The following is an 18,911-nucleotide window of genomic DNA, read 5'->3' on the forward strand; positions in this document are numbered from 1 at the left end:
GTCTCTTTATATGTTATAAATATATGATGCACCCGAATAACCGAGAACCCGACTGACATACGCGAAGGGCTCTCGATAAAATTCCTCGTTATTGAGCGAAATATTTCGATCTACATTCGATTTTAAAAAACGCGTTGATTAGATTTAAGCTAGTTTTTAATTTCTTTTAGTACTGTATGTACCACTGTATACAGTGTGTAAATCCAATACGGGCGAATATTTAAACGGTGGTTAGCATAGGACCTAAAAAGTATATTGAGATACATTTTACTTAGAAATGCAATGAAAATTTAACCATACAAAATAATTCGGCCCGCAATGTAATACACCACACGTTACGGGATACGAGCTTTTTAAAGTAACTGTCAATGTTTGTTAGCAGTTACAATAAAAAGCTCGTATCTCGTAATGTCATGTCATCTTCTGTTTCTTAATGTTTGCAGTACATTGCTGCTTGGTACATGTGAAAAAAAATCATTACGGAGTCATATTAAGTGTAACTTTAAAAAACTTCTTAATTAATTATTAGACGGGTAAATTCTTATATCTGGTTTAATTTATTGCCCGTATTGGACTTACACACTGTATATCTTGTATATTAAAAACGCGTTTGACCCATTTAATATTTAATTAATCTGTCTTAAGATCGATAGTTAAATTTACTTATACCACAGCTTATACTATATAGTCTTTCTAATAGGTAATGTATTTGTATAAGGAAAAATATGTCATTAATTATTGTAAAACTGCGAAGTTATTCGGGAATTCCTTAACACCACCACAAGCAATCAACCTCACCGCAGGCGTGCCATTCATTACACATCTCAACAAAAAACAATCAGTATTAGCTCCAGTTTCTTTCGTGATACTTATTGTACCATATTATATGTAAAACTAGACATATGTAAAATGTACAAGACATGGTTCTAAACTTAGAATGTGTGGCCTCTTATATGGACCAGAATATTCCAATATAATAATCTAAGTTGTTACTCATCATAATAAGTCTGTTAGTGCCTACTTTTAAGATTATTTTGTATGACATTACTACTAGTTAATATTAATGGATCGAAACTGTACCAACCTACATATACCATGAATTGGTATTAGCATTAATTTTGAATGCTACTCGTTATCTTACGACAACCTATGAGGCTGCCTTACTATTACCATATTGCCGCAATATACATAACATGCCGCATTATATTGGTACAATCCAAACACCACGTTAATCAGATGACATAGGTACCTACTTACGACAGTATCACAGGGCTATAACCGCGAAAATCGAACTTCGCAAATTGCGGGCATTTGTCTCTGTTACTCTAAATACGCTTTCATTGGAGTAAAAGAGAAAGATCCCCGCAATTTGCGAATTTCGGTTTTCGCGGTAGCCCCTCGGTAAAGAGGAAAGGCAATAACAAAAATTCGAATCCCCCAAGCTTAAGAAAAGCTATTGTTCTAAGAAGCACTAAAATCATTGAACTCTACCCGGATCAAGTCGATTCAAAGTCGATTTCCGCGTCGGTTCGGTAAAAAATGAATGGCCGTTGGACCATCAAGCGGGCTATCAACTCGTATCCAGTGAACCGTGGTATGCAATTAGATGCTCTCTGTTTTCCATTACGCCGAAATCTTACTTGATCTTCATTTTAGGGTCTTAGTAATACCAGGCTGTATCTCATGAACCGTGATAGCTAGGCAGTGGACATTTTCACAGATGATGTAGGTATTTCTGCTGCCGCTATAACAACAAATACTAATAATTTTTAAGAAAAAAAAACCGACTTCTATGCGGCCCGGTGAAAGATTATTGTAGATGGTGCGCTATGCAGAAAAGGAAGCATTTCGTTTTTGTAAGGCTCGCAGTTCTAACCTAACCCACTTTTGTTCGGTTCTGTGAGGATAGCAGTTCAAACCTAACCTAACCCACTTAACGGCGCATGCGGTGCGGTGTACGGGGGTTTGAGCGGGAGGGGTTTGGCCTCATCATACTTTATACCTACATTTTATGGTAGGTAATCATAGTGGTTTATTTAGTTTAGGTATCATAGTAGTTTTCCGGGTCAAGGTCCGGGTCTGTGTCCGAGTCCGGGTCTAGTCCAGGTCCGAGTCCGAATCCCAGTCTAGGTCCGGGTCCGGGTCCGAACCGGATCCGGGTACGAGTCCGGATCTGGATCCGAGTCCGGGTCCCATTCCAAGTCAAAGTCGAAATTCGAAATCACCAAACATGTACTATGCGTCGTTGAAGAGTTCTGTTCTGATCATCATCAGCAGTTCCAGTTCATCAAATGCGACAGTTTTTAATGTTAATGCTTTATTTTATGATGAAAATACAGAAAATTCTATACGTGTGCCTTTAAGATTTGAGGAGTTCCCTCGATTTCTCATGGATCCCATGTTCAGAACTTCAGCTTGACATAAATATGGCTTAAAAACCTAACTTGCTTAACAAACATAACGAAAAGAAAAAATCGCCAAACGCGAGCTATGCGTCGTTAAAGAGTTTCGTTCTGGTCATCATCAGCAGTTACACTTCCTCAAATGTTACTTTTAAATGTATATGCTTGATTTGTTGATTAAAACACAACAATCACTATATGTATGCCTTTAAGATTTGAGGAGTTCCCTCGATTCCTTATGGATCTCATCATCAGAACTCGAGCTTGACAGAAATGTGGCTTAAAAACTAAACTTGCTTAACAAACATAACGAAGAGGACAAATCGCCAAACGTGAACTATGCGTCGTTGAAGAGTTCCGTTCTGATCATCATCAGCAGTTCCACTTCATCAAATGTCACGTTTCTGAATGTATATGCTTGATTTGTTGATAAAAACACAAAAATCACTATATGTATGCCTTTAAGATTTGAGGAGTTCCCTCGATTCCTCATGGATCCCATCATCAGAACTGGGTTTTGACAAAAACGGGACCAATCTGTATGCATATACATACAATCAAAAAAAGAATTTTCAAAATCGGTCCAGTAATGACGGAGATATGGAGTAACAAACATAAAAAAAAATAAATAAAAAAAAAAAACATACAACCGAATTGATAACCTCCTTCTTTGAGATTTGGAAGTCGGTTAAAAACGGAATATAATAAATATTTAAGAGGCATACAACAAACGTGATTTTTTTGCCGTTTTCTGCGTAATGGTACGGAGGCTCGTACCATTACAACAGGGTCGTGGGCGAGTCCGACTCTCACTTGGCCGGTTTTTTTATTAGATAAATTATTTATTATTCAGAGCCCACTGTGTCCCACTGCTGGGCAAAGGCCTCCCCCCTCTTCCTCCACTCGTCTCTATTTAGTGCAATATCTGGCCAGCCTCTCAAGAAGGAGTTCAAGTTATCCCGCCATCGCCGACGAGGCCTGCCGGCTCCCCGGTTAGACTCGTGGGGCTCCCACTCTGTAGTTAACTTGGCCCACAAGTCGTCAGGCATTCGGCAGACATGACCAGCCCAGTCCCATTTTAACTTAGCCGCTTTCCGAGCTACGTCCATTATTCGAGTCTTAGAGCGCAGCGTGGTGTTTCGGACTCGATCCCTTAATTTTACACCTAATATGCTGCGCTCCATAGCTCTCTGGCAAACCCCGAGTTTGGACTTCTGAGCTTCCGTCAAAGACCAGGTCTGAGCACCGTAGGTGAGAACTGGAAGTACGCACATGTCCATGAGCCTACGCTTGAGTGATAGAGGTAGGTCTCCCTTCATCAGGTGTTTCATTGACCAATAGCTCTTCCAGGCGTTTTCGGTGCGTCTTTGGATTTCTTTCTCCTGTCGCGCCTGGAAAGAGACTATTTGGCCAAGATAAAGGTATTCTTAGGTAAAGGTAGATAAAGGAAAGCTATTTTTTTTATTAGAAAATTTGACCACGGTCTAATCTGGTAAGTGCCATAGGGTCTCGGATTGAACATGGTTACCTAAGAGATGTCTATTCATTCTACATATATGTATTTCATTTGATTAGTAGAGAACGGTTTGCAGAATCGTGGACTTAGTTTACGCTGTGGCGTTTACCAGCAACATAGGATAGTTGCTAGATCACCAAACGTGGGAGTTTTTCTGGCAAGTGTATAAGTTTAATAGACTTGAAATCTAAATCATGGATTAAAGAGTTTTAAATACTTAGGCCTCATTATTAACTTCAAATGTGGCTGTGAGTTGCCATGTTACCATCTTATTTTGCTAGTATTCGAAACGTATAAAAGTGGGTTTATTCGGCGCGGTTTAGATTTTCATCTGTTTGTCTCACAAAGCGTTTTTTTCTCGCCTCTAGAATCCGGCAACTCGAAATACTCGAATATTCGTTTCTTCTATTTCGTTCCATTAGCGTCCCGTCTTCGTCCGTCTGTGTTAATTTAATTTTAACGATACTCTTTTGTCTGCATCTTTTTCGTCGCACGTTTAACGAAAATTGACCGTCGTTGTTCTAATTTGAAGTTGTTTTTGTGATTTCGGCGGTTTAGGTAATAGCCGGTTGACTAAAATGTATTACGACCGTTAATGACTCATTTAACGTACAGAACTTCCTAAACGTTTCGAAGAATAAGTATAAAAGAGATACTTTGTACTCCAGTTGATCTTATTATAGCTGCTTATGAATTGGAAAGACTCAGTAGAGCATAATATCAGGAAAGATCATAATTTGAAGCATCAGCGGATTGCATTTTCTTTTTCTTGATATTCCCGTAGACATATTTTTTGGTCTAATTGTTATGATTGTTTATTGTGACTGGTGCAGTTTGTTAATATCAGCTACATTACGGCATCGATTGCTATCAGTCACGCTTTTTAGCACTTCACAATACACATTGCAATATTTTATTCTCTTTTTAAAAGTTCTGGCCAAAGGTTCTGGCTTTCCGTATCAGCCATAGTTCCAGTAAAAACAAAAAACATTTTTTTTTTGAGAATTTAGGTTGTTATTTTATAGACGCTGCTGCCGGTACCAAGAACCTCATCCATAAACCCTATTTTTTTTACTAAATTTAAAACTCGGAAGTCACAATATCCATCCATCCATCAGCTCAGCCTTTCATGTCACCGAGGCTAGCGAAGGTAGAAAGTGCCCGGACCCCAGCTGAGATCGTGACCGTGCGAACGGTGAAAGTAAGAACAAGGGACTGGATATTGTATAACTGGTGTACTTGAACCATTGTATGAGGTTCGAATTATCAACATTACAACATCGTTTTCATAATCTAATAGTCATAATTCTAACGTTCTCAACTTCTCACTAAAAGAGATGACATTGTTCGGTCATCATAATTATAACGCACCTTACATTCGGTCGTCAAAAAACGCACATAGATTGATGTTGTGACATCAAGTAACCTGCATATTGAAACAAAAATATATTATACCACGCTATAAATATATTATGTCCGTATGTCTGTCACCAGGCTGCAACTCATGAACCGTGTTAGTTAGAGCCAGCGGTCGGCAACCCGCGGCCCGTGAACCTGTCACTTGCGGCCCGCGAGCCTCCCTGGCTATTTTGTATGTAATATTGACAAACGACAATGTCTGATAAAATCATAAATAATAACGAAGTGCGGCCCGCGTCTACTTTGTTAACTACTATTTGGCCCTTGGCTGCTAAAAGGTTGCCGACCGCTGAGTTAGACAGTTGAAATTTTCACAGATCATGTATTTCTGTTGCTGCTATAACAACAAATACTAAAAACAAAATAAAATAAATATTTAAGTGGGGCTCCCATACAACAAACGTGATTTACAAATTTGCCGTTTTTTGTCTAATGGTCTACGGAACCCTTCGTGCGCGAGTCCGACTTGCACTTGACCGGTTTTATTTGTTATTATGCATATACAATTTATGTTAAGTAAGCAAATTGTCAAAGTGACTGGAGCAATTTGTCTGAAGAGGTAACATTTTTTTAAATATATTGGCCAAAGGATGTAGGTACTAAAAAATGGCTTCAGCTATACTATCTATACCAGGGGTCTCCAAACTCCAAACGGCGCCGAGGGGGGGGGGGGGGATCTGGTTGCTGCTGTTAGGGCCGAACATTTGGAGCCCTGGAGCCTGGCTCCCGCGGGCCGGATTGGAATGCTTCGCGGGCCGGGGTTTGGAGAGCCCTGATCTATACTAACGAACGCGACAGATTATATGAATCGCGAGCGCAGCGCTCTATGAATGAAAACTTACGAGAGGTATTCACTGGGGGTATTCAAAATATTCTCGGTATGAGAATGAAAACAAACAAGTACGAAAAGTTTGATATTTTTATTTTTCAATATACTCCCCCCCTATGTTCATACACTTAAAAGATCGATCAATTATTTTTTTTAATCCTGCATAAAAATATTTTTTATCTTTGGTGTAAAAATGCTCCTCCACTGCCGCCTTCAATGCTTTATCATCGGAAAATTTATTTCCACGCAGATCCTTTTTAAGATTGGGGAACAAAAAGAAGTCGCTGGGGGCTAAGTCCGGACTATACGGTGGGTGAGTAACAGTTTCAAACCCACATTCAACAATAGCTGCCTTGGCAATATGAGCAGTATGGACGGGGGCGTTGTCATGCAGAAGCATAACACCTTTGGTTAACTTTCCTCGCCTCTTTTCTTTGATTACATCCTTTAATTGACGTAGAATGTTAGCGTAGTACTGTCCTGTGATATTTACACCTTTTTCTTTATAATCGATCAGTAATACTCCTTCACAATCCCAAAATATCGTGGCCATGACCTTGCCAGCTGAAGGGATGACCTTGAACTTCTTGGGATGAGCTGAACCCTTAATGTGCCACTGCATGGACTCTTGTTTACTCTCTGGGTCATAATGATGAACCCAGGTTTCATCTCCAGTAACTATTCTTTGCAGCACCTCATCAGGATTTTCACCGCACAGGTCAATAAAATCGGAACAACAAGCTACACGCATGTCTTTTTGAAGCCGAGTCAGCATTCGCGGAACCCATCTTGCACTTACTTTTGACATATTAAGATGGTCATGGATAATATCATGTACGGTACCAATAGAGAGATTGGTTACTTGTGCTATAGATTTTACCTTCACTCGACCATCTTCCAATATAAGTTTTTCCACTTTATCAATATTTTCTTGTGAAGTAGCTACTACAGGCCGGCCAGGTCTAGGGTCGTCTTCAACACTCTCCCTTCCACGTTTAAACTCGCTTGACCACTTTTGAATGGTAGATAAAGAAGGAGCAGACTCACGGTAAACACAATCCATTTCCTCTTTTATGGTTTTTTGATTTTTACCCTGTTTTGTCAAGAATTTTATCACGCATCGATGTTCTAATTTAGTTAACATTGTCAATTCCCACATGATGTTCATGTTTGTTCAGCAATTGCAGAAAAACAAAAGAACATCTCGGTTCGAATTATACTTTTTTTTAATGTCAATGAATAAACCTTAGCGGCCAGTAACGAAAGAAATTTTAGAAGAGGTTGTAAGATATCAATACCGAGAATATTTTGAACGCCCCTCGTATGTATCAGAACTTTCAACCTAAGTACAATGAGATAAAGTCTAGCGAAAGATAAGTTGTATGTTTTCGTTTGATGCTAAGCGAAACGTCATAAATTCTCATAGTAACGATGTAGGAAAAAATAGATAACTACTTCTTAATGCGTCCTTTTATCTTGGTGCCTTGCCGCCCTAATTTCTTCATGTTGGGCAAGCAAAGGTAACCCTTGTGTTATATTTAGTCTCTTTGAATTAATTCTATAAATAAATCATTTCATCGTACGCAGATTAGATTAGTTAAGCTTTGTTTTTGTTAATGATACCTAAGGGCCGATACAGACGGATTGCAATTTGTATGGGAACTGCACGCCGACTGCATCTGCAAGTTGCAGTCGGGTTGCAGTCCATCTGTACCGGCCCTAAGCAGCATGTGAAAAATATTCAATTAGAACTAATGTAAGAATTACATATTTTTAACATTTGAACGTGTGTCATAAATATATTTAAATACTTAATGCGATAAAAGAAAGATTGACACATTCCGTATCCCAGTTAATTAATTGTAGCTTTTATTTTGTCACAGTGGATAAGTTTTCGCATCAAAATCCGAATTGTATGAACTAGAAAGTTTGACACATTCCGTATCCCAGTTAATTAATTGTAGCTTTTATTTTGTCACAGTGGATAAGTTTTCGCATCAAAATCCGAATTGTATGAACTAGAAAGTTTGACACATTCCGTATCCCAGTTAATTAATTGTAGCTTTTATTTTGTCACAGTGGATAAGTTTTCGCATCAAAATCCGAATTGTATGAATTTACTCATCACAACTGCGGAATTCACGTCGTGTAGGCGATTCCTCGAACACTTCCGTCCTTCCCACCTTTACCGGACGCCGATACAGCCACTTTATATCGCGACGTGTGGTGTGTGGTGGTGACAGAGAGTGTACACGAATCTCGATCAAATTATTAAGAATATTCGATTAAAATTCTCCAATGGCTTAATATTAGGCTGTCGAAATTCAAGATAATCAAGTTTTAAAAAAATAGACGTCTTCATACTTATATAAATATTAATAGTGTGACCTTTGTACATAGGACCATCCTATCTTTTCCTGTGATCTATTGTTCAATCTGTGCACGTGCTAGAAATGCAACGATTAATTTTATTACTTAAATGCATACCTATGCCTATTTCCACCAGTAAAATTACATAATTATACCTAGGTATTCGAAAACATTTCTTTTCCTGTTTTGTAAGGTGGGTAAAAAACAAAAACCCACAATTCTTATCATTTAATTACATACCTACTATTGGGTATACATATAATTAGATAATTACATCAGGGAAGTTTCATCACCCGGGGAAATATCCACATGACCCCTTCCCCACAGTTCTAAGTTCTAACCCTCGAATGACTCCGCAATGATTCACACGTAGTATCGCGTAGTAATCATTCTCAGAACGCAGTCGTCACGCCGTTTCCGCCGATGCTAAAATAAAAACCGAAACGAGACGACGACGCCGAGACAGGAAGGTGTAGTGAACAGTGAATCAATCAGCACGCCAGGCGAAAGTGAACCTTGTGGGAATGAAATAAAGGCATGTGAGAAGTTCTATTACCTATTTTGTAGACAAAAGAGGAAATGTCGAGACTTGCAAATCTAATAAAGTTATCTTACCTTTTTATTATAAAAACGCTTCCGTTAAGTTTATGAGCCATTATTTGCTGTTGAAAGTTAAAGTAGGTATTAATAATGTGTACATAAACATGCAAGTAGTATTAATTTGAATTCAGATGGCTTAACTTTCTTATTAATAACTGTATTATTAATATAATTTGTTCAGTGGTTAGTTTTGTTCCTTATTATCTAATCCAATCTAACTAATATTGCTTATCCATCCAAATTCCAACTAAAGCGGATTGTAAATGATTCACTGTGGGGTCTGTGGAGACGGTATTATAATTATTAGGTATGTTAGATAAAGCTAGAAGGAAAGAAACACGAATACATTACCTTTTTAATTTTTGGCAAATCATTAACCTGTCATTCGTTGTATCATTAACAAATATAGTTTATTATTATTATTTTTAATTTACATAGGTATTTTATAAATCATTCGTTCATACAAAGTAAGATGAATTTTACACAGAAACCAACTAAATTATAGTCCAGCATCAAGCGCTCATGATCGGGTTTAGTGAAAAGAAAGTAAAACAGTGGAAGTGGGCCGGGCCCGGGCATCTATGATTACGGCCGGGGTCAATGCCCTCGGCCCTGCAGGGACCGCAAGTTATTATTTATTAAGGAGACACTGTGAGCACGGTCCGCTAATGAGGTTTGATCCTATTTCTGGACTACACTAGGGCATTAGGTTTGTTTTTTGGGTTTGTAGTTAATAAACCAATGCTAGTTTTTTAATGCTTTTTTGCCGACAATCTCAAAACTACTGTTATAGTACGGCTCTTCTGAGGTGAACTTTTCGCTTCGAACCTTAATCTTCCAAACAAAGGCCATTGTCTCTATTATCGCAAAGCCGCTGGCTCGAGCGTTAGCACGTGCCAGTACAACATTCATATTGAAAAACAACCGGTATCGTCATAGTATTAAGGTTCAAATTTAATGTCACTGATATTCTAGATATTACGTTTTGGTAGTGTAGGACGATAAACCGCCCCGAAGCGATACGGCGCTCATATTATTTTGATACTTAGTGTGGTGTTAAAAATGAAACGTGGTTATTTATTATATTGTTTTATTTAAATTATTAGCTTGCGGTGGTAAATGTAATAATTTACAAAGGTGCAGCTGCAAGCATTGTTATTTTTTCTTATCTTTAAAATAACGATACTGTGAAATTAGCACCTCTGATGTGATGCCGACGCATAGTGACAATAAAAACACTGATAAGGCAAACGTGGAGCTTTGAAGCGTACAGCTTTTCTAACAAAACGTCACGTGTCAACGATCAGAAGAAAGGTCGGTTATAATATAAGAAAGAAATTGATTATATCTGATTTTTTATGACACGATTTTATCTAGTAGTATAACTGTTTATATACCTACACGGAAAAATGTTGATTATACCTATGTTAAACTTATTAATCTTAAATTTACATTGTTACCTTAGATTTTGTTATATAACAAATATACAACGCTTTATCATAAATAACCGGGTTTCATTTTTAACACCACACTAAGTATCAAAATAATATGAGTGCCGTATCGCTTCGGGGCGGTCTATCGTCCTACACTACCAAAACGTAATATCTAGAATATCAGTGACATTAAATTTGAACCTTAATACTATGACGATACCGGTTGTTTTTCAATATGAATGTTGTACTGGCACGTGCTAAGTCGGGAGCAAGCGGTTTTGTGATAATAGAGACAATGGCCCTTGTTTGAAAGATTAAGGTTCGAAGCGAAAAGTTCACCTCAGAAGAGCCATACTATACTGTGTTTACTAAACTGTGTTTTAGCCCTTTTAGCTATTTCTCAAGGCTCGCGGTGCGCTTTGAGAAACTCTTTGAAAAACTCTTAGAGCATAGCGGCTCTAACTTATAAGAGCAATGAAAAAGGATACACTTTGTTTTTACAAACAGGACCCAATTTTAACTCTCATTTACCGAGACAAAAGCAAGAGTACTCTGCAGGTTGGTTAATAGGTCGGTCGTAATGGCACAGCAGTTCGCAATGTAACAACTGTTTTTTTATGGTTCATGTCTAAAGGATGTCAATGAGGTCCTGTTTAGTGCCCGCTATGTTTATTGTTTACCCTTGACTGTTGGAAGCTCTTTAAACTTGTGTGTATCTTTATCAGAGACTTACACTTTGTAAACCGAAAATAAAATACCTATTGAAAATATCACAATATCTGTTATCAGGGCAGGTAAAACTGCACCTTCCATGCACTTGACCGATTTTGTAACAATCGTGTTCACAGCACAAAGAAAGTAGGCGCAGTTGCAGATAGAGTGGCCCATTTCTCTCCATCAGAGCATAGGACTGATACTGCCGATAGCTTATCGACGATCGATAAGTTTTATAATTATCATTGCTCAGCGAGCCGGTCTTGAATGGACCATTGTAACGTTTACCTCGAGATCCATAACAGCTACAAGAGTCTCATATGCTGGCTTATGAAGCAATCGACTCTGGAAGCACACGGAAGAACATTCTAGCACTCAAGAGTGCAAGAACTGACAACCGCCAAAGATTCGCCCATAGCATAATGTTTACCTAACCCACTTCCACTCTTCAAACGCTTTTAACGCGTAGTGTAATAACTAAGGACTGGATATTACTTAGTTATTGAGCTTGATAGTAAAACGTCTTCTTTTCAAGCAATAATTTAGTACAAAGACATAAATGTGGTAGTATTGTTCAGCCTTTCTATGTACTTATGCATTTTTTAAACTTTGTATAAACGTCGATTCATTTGATAGCCGACTAGGTCGGTCTATGTAACATTGTCCCCAGAATACAACGCCTTAAACGCTTTTACGAAGCTGACAGCCGGTGTTTTGAATGTTTTGATGGTGTAATAACTGAACTTATATTAGAACATAACTTAGTTATTGGGTCCTTTTATTATCTATTTATTTCGTTTATGAGTTGCGTAACGCATCGGTTCCGACCGGTTTTGTCTATTCACAAATCCTTTACGTGTCTGAAAACTTTTCTAGTATAACTTGATCCCTTGATTGTTAAAGGTTGTGCATAGAGGAAGTTAGAGTTATATTGGTCAGTGGCGGAGTTGATAAGCTTTGTAAATGACTGGCTAGTAATTTAGTTCGTAATCTTGACCCACAGCTGTCTCCGGCCGATGTCATTACAATCGTGAGTCGATCGCTTGAACGAACCACTACATATGATACCGCATTTCGGGTACGCATACCCTGGACCTTGAAGTTGAGTTGAGGTAGAGATTGGAGTATCTTAAGATTCAAATGAAATTTCTCGAGCGTGACATAGCACACGCGTAGGGTTGCCAGATCGAAAGCCGCTATTATCGGGAAAAAATATAAATTTTTCGGGATTTTGGGCCTTAAGTCGGGAAAAAAACCTATCAAATTAAATTAATTGCATTAAAAACAACGATATTTTACATTATTGGCACTGCGTCAGCTGCTCTGCCCACTGACGGGCTCGACGCGGGTCGCTTGCTCGCTCGACGACAGTTCGGAACTTGAAATGATTGTTTTATAACGTGAAGCTGTTTTTCGGGACAATTTTCACTTCGTCGGGAATCGGGAACACATGCTAAAAATCGGGAGAATCCCGCCGAATCCCGACCATCTGGCAACCCTACACACGCGGTTTCGGAGAATGACCTAAAATTCTTACAACTTTACAGTACACGTCAAACTATCAAGGCGTGTGCACACCGGATGCGTGTGCGGAGACGTAAAAGAGTGACTTTATGAAAGACGGAACACCGCGTGCGTGACGTGCGGCTCTAACATTGCACACGCACGTGCACGTCTACGTACACGTAGCCTAGCTCTATTAGCCTCAAGCTCATTTTATACTGTTTTACTCTAGAACTCGGCTCACCTCAGCGCTTGAACCACTTCTCGGCCCTATCTAAGCAACGCTTACTGCATTCATTAAATTTAATCTTCCGTTCGGCGAAGAATAGGATTCCGTGGGCGGTGCAGCGCGGCGCCGTACATTGTTTTATTGTACCGTACCTTGGCAGACGAAATAAAAAGTAAAAAACATTCAAAAACCAACAAACTAGACATACAGCTATTGTTTCTAAGAATTTTAAACTTAGCTAATACAAAAGCAGGTGATTTGGTAATTCAGACAACGATATACACATAACACAACAGATTTAAATAGTAGTTATGTGCAGATAACCTGATTGTTATTGAGTGTATGTTTGTTTTGTTACAGTGCTGCGGACAGTGCGGAATCACCTATTTTGGAGGAAGCTGGCGAGAGCGGTTCTGAACAGAAGCCAAAGCCTCTCGTCAAATATGGCGAGCTCGTCATACTTGGGTAACTACCTGTTCCATCTTACATATTATTGTGACCACCGCCATGCGACTTTGAGCCTTATTACAACTATCAGGCTAGAGTCGAAACACGCTAAGTTTTCATGCCAACTGCTTCGTCAAGAATGGTATGTGTGCGTTCTCACTGCCAAGTTTGTGCAAAGCGTGGTCAGAATTAATGACATTTGGACAATTAAAAAAAACCATACCGCCTTATGTTAATTCTACACATCTTAATAGGCGTCACAATATCCAGCCATTTGATTTGCTCTCTGGGTCAGATCATGATCATTAGCCGGCATTAATCTCAAATGTTCGACGCAAGGTTAAGACAAGGTTTATTCCACTTTTGAAGAACCAGTATAAATGAGGTCTAGATCTCCGTGTTAATTCAGCTTGATTAGAGTACACGCTTATACTGGTTGGTTACAAAGTGGTGTGAGTGATGATAACAACCAATGATCACGCATTGACGTCGCTTCCGATCGAGACTATTATGCATTTTGAAGTTCCATTTATAAACGTCTCAAGGAGATTAGGGTTTATTTATTTATCACAAAGTACACAACAATTTTTAACAATTTATATTCCTGCTGCTGGTTTGCTGCTTGATGGTAGTTTAAGTTCGTGAATCTTCAGAAAGGCCACAGTTAAATTATGTTATGAGTATTATGATATATTAATTTTACGTGTTAGTTAATGATTATTGTATGTAACTGGCCAAGTAGACTAAGTGTTATGTCGTCATCCACAAAAGCTGAAGACATTGCTTCAATTTTAATCGCTCTTCGGGCAGCCGAAGAATCTGTATTTTCTTTAATGTATGTTTGTAATATGTTTGTTATCGCATGCAATGTCGAATTACTTTGCTTCGGATTATTATATGTACATTGTACATCGTATAACAAATCAAGTAAATAAAAGGCGCTTACGTCTTTGTGCAGCCGCCGCGCACGTAATACATGTATGCGCATGCGATGCGTGTGAATCCATTATTGTGTAACGATAACGATGTATCGAAGAATTTTTGTTAATTAAACCAGTTCACGGTTCTTTGTCACGACACGAGTGTTTCAGCTAGATTTGTAGACTCAAATATGAACAGGTACTCACTAAACTTATTTTATTAATGTGCTAATGTTTCTTTTATATGAAAAGGGCGTTCACAATGCGCCGCCGATCCATTTTGAGATTTACGATTAGTTTCTCTCCCAAGTCTTTTCATTGGTCTCGGCTTCTGTGATGGCAGGTCTTCTTTAAAAAAACCGGCCAAGTGCGAGTCGGACTCGCGCACGGAGGGTTCCGCACCATCAACAAAAAATAGAGCAAAACAAGCAAAAAAACGGTCACCCATCCAGGTACTGACCCCGCCCGACGTTGCTTAACTTCGGTCAAAAATCACGTTTGTTGTATGGGAGCCCCACTTAAATCTTTATTTTATTCTGTTTTTAGTATTTGTTGTTATAGAGGCAACAGAAATACATCATCTGTGAAAATTTCAACTGTCTAGCTATCACGGTTCGTGAGATACAGCCCGGTGACAGACGGACGGACGGACGGACGGACGGACATCGGAGTCTTAGTAATAGGGTCCCGTTTTTACCCTTTGGGTACGGAACCCTAAAAACTGACTGACTGTTTCTGATGCGACTTAAAGTTATATCATGTAGCCCGTTGACTCTTTTGGGGAAATTTTGACACTGGAGCTGACGATGGTGCTGATATAATTCAAATCCCATGGGCAACTTACTACTGTAGGCTAGTCTAAATAAGTCTAGGACTAAGGAAGTCTTTGCCAATATAGAGTTTAAAGGTGTTTTTGTCCTAGACGTTCCGATTATTCTAATCCCGAATCGAATATCCATATCTGAGGTAAAGCATTGAACACTCTTCGTTTTTAACACGAAGAGTATTGTTAATATAACTCGTCAATCCAGTTCACTTCCTAACGATAAGACCCGCTTGTCTGATTCCGATTATGAAGAGAAAGCGTAATAAAATACGTCTGCCTTACCGCTCACTCCTTTTTGTAACCGGTCGGGTTATTATCGTAGGATAATCGTTACTTATTGGTATTCTAACCGACATGTGGCGTGGAGAAAAAACTTGTTGGAATCGTGACCATCACACGGTTCGTTTGTTTTCCTTCTCTGCATCTCAAAAATATTACTGTCTGTTTCGCTGCACACTAGCTTAAGCTTACACCGTCTAACATGGGCTTACGCGTAAGGACTATTAAATCCAAAATAAATTTCGTAAATGGCAGAATCCAGTTGCAGATTGGTAGGGATGGTTACTTAATCAAGAGTATTGCTGTGTTAGGACAAACCACTGAATAACTATAGGTATATAGACATCTCATGTCTGAGGGTCTTAGCTTAGTGCTTTCAACGCCTGCCAATTTTCTACTTTCTTTGTAGAGCATTGGAGTGACCCACATGATTTCCTTAAACTGCGGGAAGGATACCGGAGTCTGCCTCGTTCACCCCCACTTAGCCAATAAGTAGTATAGTCAGACCTTAACTGATGTGTCATACTACTACTACTGTTGTGGCGCAACGACCCAAAGTGGATCTTGGCCTCCGACACCAAAGATCGCCATGCTACTCTGTCCAAAGCCATACAACGGCATAGCAACGGCTTTGGACAGAGTAGCATGGCGGTCTTTTTAGTTAACTGTATCATGCCCTTTACAAATTCTTCTATTAAATGTTGACCTTACGATTCATAGTTCACGATCAATATTAAACATATTGGAAGCATACACAGAATGAGCGCTGCGTTGCGTGCATGCAATATGGAAGTCCATATTCCACGAACTATCGACCGACACTTAGTTTTGCCCTTGGCTAACTATCTGTGTGAAGGTCCAGTAATCAGGTAAACGTGATTAGCTTCACATACGTAGAAACACACGTTTTCTGTGTAAGTTATAATGTATTTCCTAGTCACATGCACAATTTTTGCAAAGCTTCCGCAACTACCCTGTCCTGTTATGTTATACAAAACCAAACAAAACACAGTTAAATTCGGACTTGGAAATATATGTCCTTTATTACCATTTTGTTGTAGCAGCATTTTAAATGCAACACCGCGCTTTGAACTTGTCAGCTCAACAAGTTTTATATAAAGAACAGGTGAGCCTTTTGGAGCTAACCGTACTCAAGATTGCTGCTATTAGCAAAGTCGGTGGAGGGAGAAGTGGCGCTGATTGTCACAAACACAGGTAATCTTATGGAATGTCTCACATTAGTACTACAGCGGCAGCTGCTTGAACTAATCTTACTCAATAAGATTTAACGTAGAAAAGCCGACAAAATGAGGGCAGCACCAGTCGTGCACCTAGCGAATACGTTTGCGAGTTTCGCGACACAGTCACTGATGGCGATAGAGTCCGTCTAAGCTATCTTTCCACCGACTCGAATATAACAAAGTAAGGAAGAGACATTAATGATAGCATTGCCACTTGTCATTGCAAATGCCAAGCAGAGTTAAGGTTCCTTTAGGTTGGTCCGACTCTATCAGTAGGTGAAGCTATATAAATAAATACGAACAGATACAGGACGAGATAAAATCACAAATACATAAGCATATAGCAACCGTGATACATACTACCTACTTCTTTTATCATACACTGCTCTGTTGACTCGATAGTTCGATACGAGACAATATTGACTGATAGTAGATAGTACTGCGATGCAGACGCGAGTTTGCTCACTACGTGGGTATCTATCATAGTGTATCTATCGAATAGAGTAACACTCGTGTAAAATAATACGTTTCACAAAGTCATGTTCGATTTACCACTCCATGTTAAAAACTGTACTCGGTGGCCGTACTAAATAAACGCTTCTACAAAACGTCGCCGATAATCGCATGCAATTTGCGTTACGCGGCACTTGATCGATGGATCGATTGAATTCGTTGCACCTTCTTAACCGGTATTTATCTAAAATCAGGTGCGATTTGTTGCAACGTGTGTAGAGGCCAGTGCAAACTCCATGTAACCAACAGAAGATGGCAGAAGTCGCAAACTACATAGGTATATGTACTGTTTAGTTTAGTGGCATGTTTCTTGCTCCTATTAAGTTCTTACTCGGTAATGCCACATATTAGTAACTTGATATTCCCAGTGCGTTTAATATTAAATTCGATTAAGTCACCTCGCCTCAGAATATAAAATAATACGTGATGTGACCAATAACATAATGTTGGATTCTTGTTCAAAGTTATCACTGCCCTCACGATTCATGGAATTACGTTTGTGCCATTTGTTGGAAGCGTGTAGTTTTATTCCTTAGTCATAGCTTAATTACTTTGTGAACGCTCTTGGGTTGCCCCAAAAAACCGTGTAAATATGTTTTCCTTGAATAAATCAGGAAAAGTAATTTTTTTTAATGCCCGGACACTAATATTGATTGCCTCAATTTGCCATTTTACTTTTTAGTACAAAAGAAGGATGATTGAATTAGCCAATTGAACAGTAATTTTAGTATTTTAAAATGCGTGTTTAGCAAAAAAGACTACGCTTGCTTTGCGTTACTGACGTTCCGACGAAACAGTCGTAAATAAAAAGATGCGTCCGTTAGGTGGCACGCACAAGGTCAATATAATTGTTTTAATAGTTATTATGAATTGCGATAAAAATCTGCGGAAACTATTCAGGGTCTACGAATAGGATAAGAGTACTTATTACGAATTATTTAAGTAATTTCATATTATAACTAACTTTGCTTCTCTTCGTTTCGATTTCCTTTTATATCCGCGTTAAGTCACTGCCAATATGGTGTGGTGGTGTGTTAGAGAGACCGACATAACATTCAGCAGTCCCTAAGTGACCATGAGCTGTAGTCTTCAAAAGAAATACTGTCATTGCCCCTGCCATTGAACACTGCCAACTTCAATCTTTTCCTTAAATTTTCCTGCTAAGAAAGTAATCTTAATGGCCCTTGCCACGATAGGTTTGTAACCACTGCTGCCGCAAAACACGGTCAATAGAAGTTATGTCTTTATCGTAGACACTGTCATCAACGTCCTTGTTTCGTTAATCTTTACGGACACTGGCTTATCGGGCAACGCATATTATGCATACTTATTACACTGCAACACAAGACCGTCCTATGTGCACTTACGATTAAGGAACATACGCTCTTTTTCAATTAATCCGGCAATACAGTCTTGCATTCTCACAAACGGCTTTGTTTTGTTTCCAGCCATAAGGTAGCATCTTATCGTCTTTGTTCGGCGTTTGGAGGCCAATGGAACCTTGTCGCAGAACGTCAACGACACGTCGTTGTCATTTTTTTGTACTTAGATCATTATGTCATTATACAACCCACTGCGCCCGTGGCCTAATATTTTGAATTGGTTGATTGTACTGTACACGCAAATGACATTTATTTTTCTTGTCGTTAAACTTTCGAATCCGTAGATCC

The 18,911-nt window shown here is 39.0% G+C and overlaps 1 protein-coding gene across 1 annotated transcript in view; it reads left to right on the plus strand.

Moving 5' to 3' along the window:
* Positions 1 to 18,911, plus strand: part of LOC134655850 (protein pellino) — a 105,001-nt gene that overhangs the window by 15,700 nt on the left and 70,390 nt on the right. The window contains exon 2 of the mRNA XM_063511341.1: positions 13,376 to 13,480. Within this exon, the coding sequence (XP_063367411.1) occupies positions 13,376 to 13,480 (105 nt within the window). The remainder of the gene's footprint in view (positions 1 to 13,375; positions 13,481 to 18,911) is intronic.

The sequence above is a fragment of the Cydia amplana genome, chromosome 17 (assembly GCF_948474715.1).
Source record: "Cydia amplana chromosome 17, ilCydAmpl1.1, whole genome shotgun sequence".
NCBI lineage: Eukaryota > Metazoa > Arthropoda > Insecta > Lepidoptera > Tortricidae > Cydia > Cydia amplana.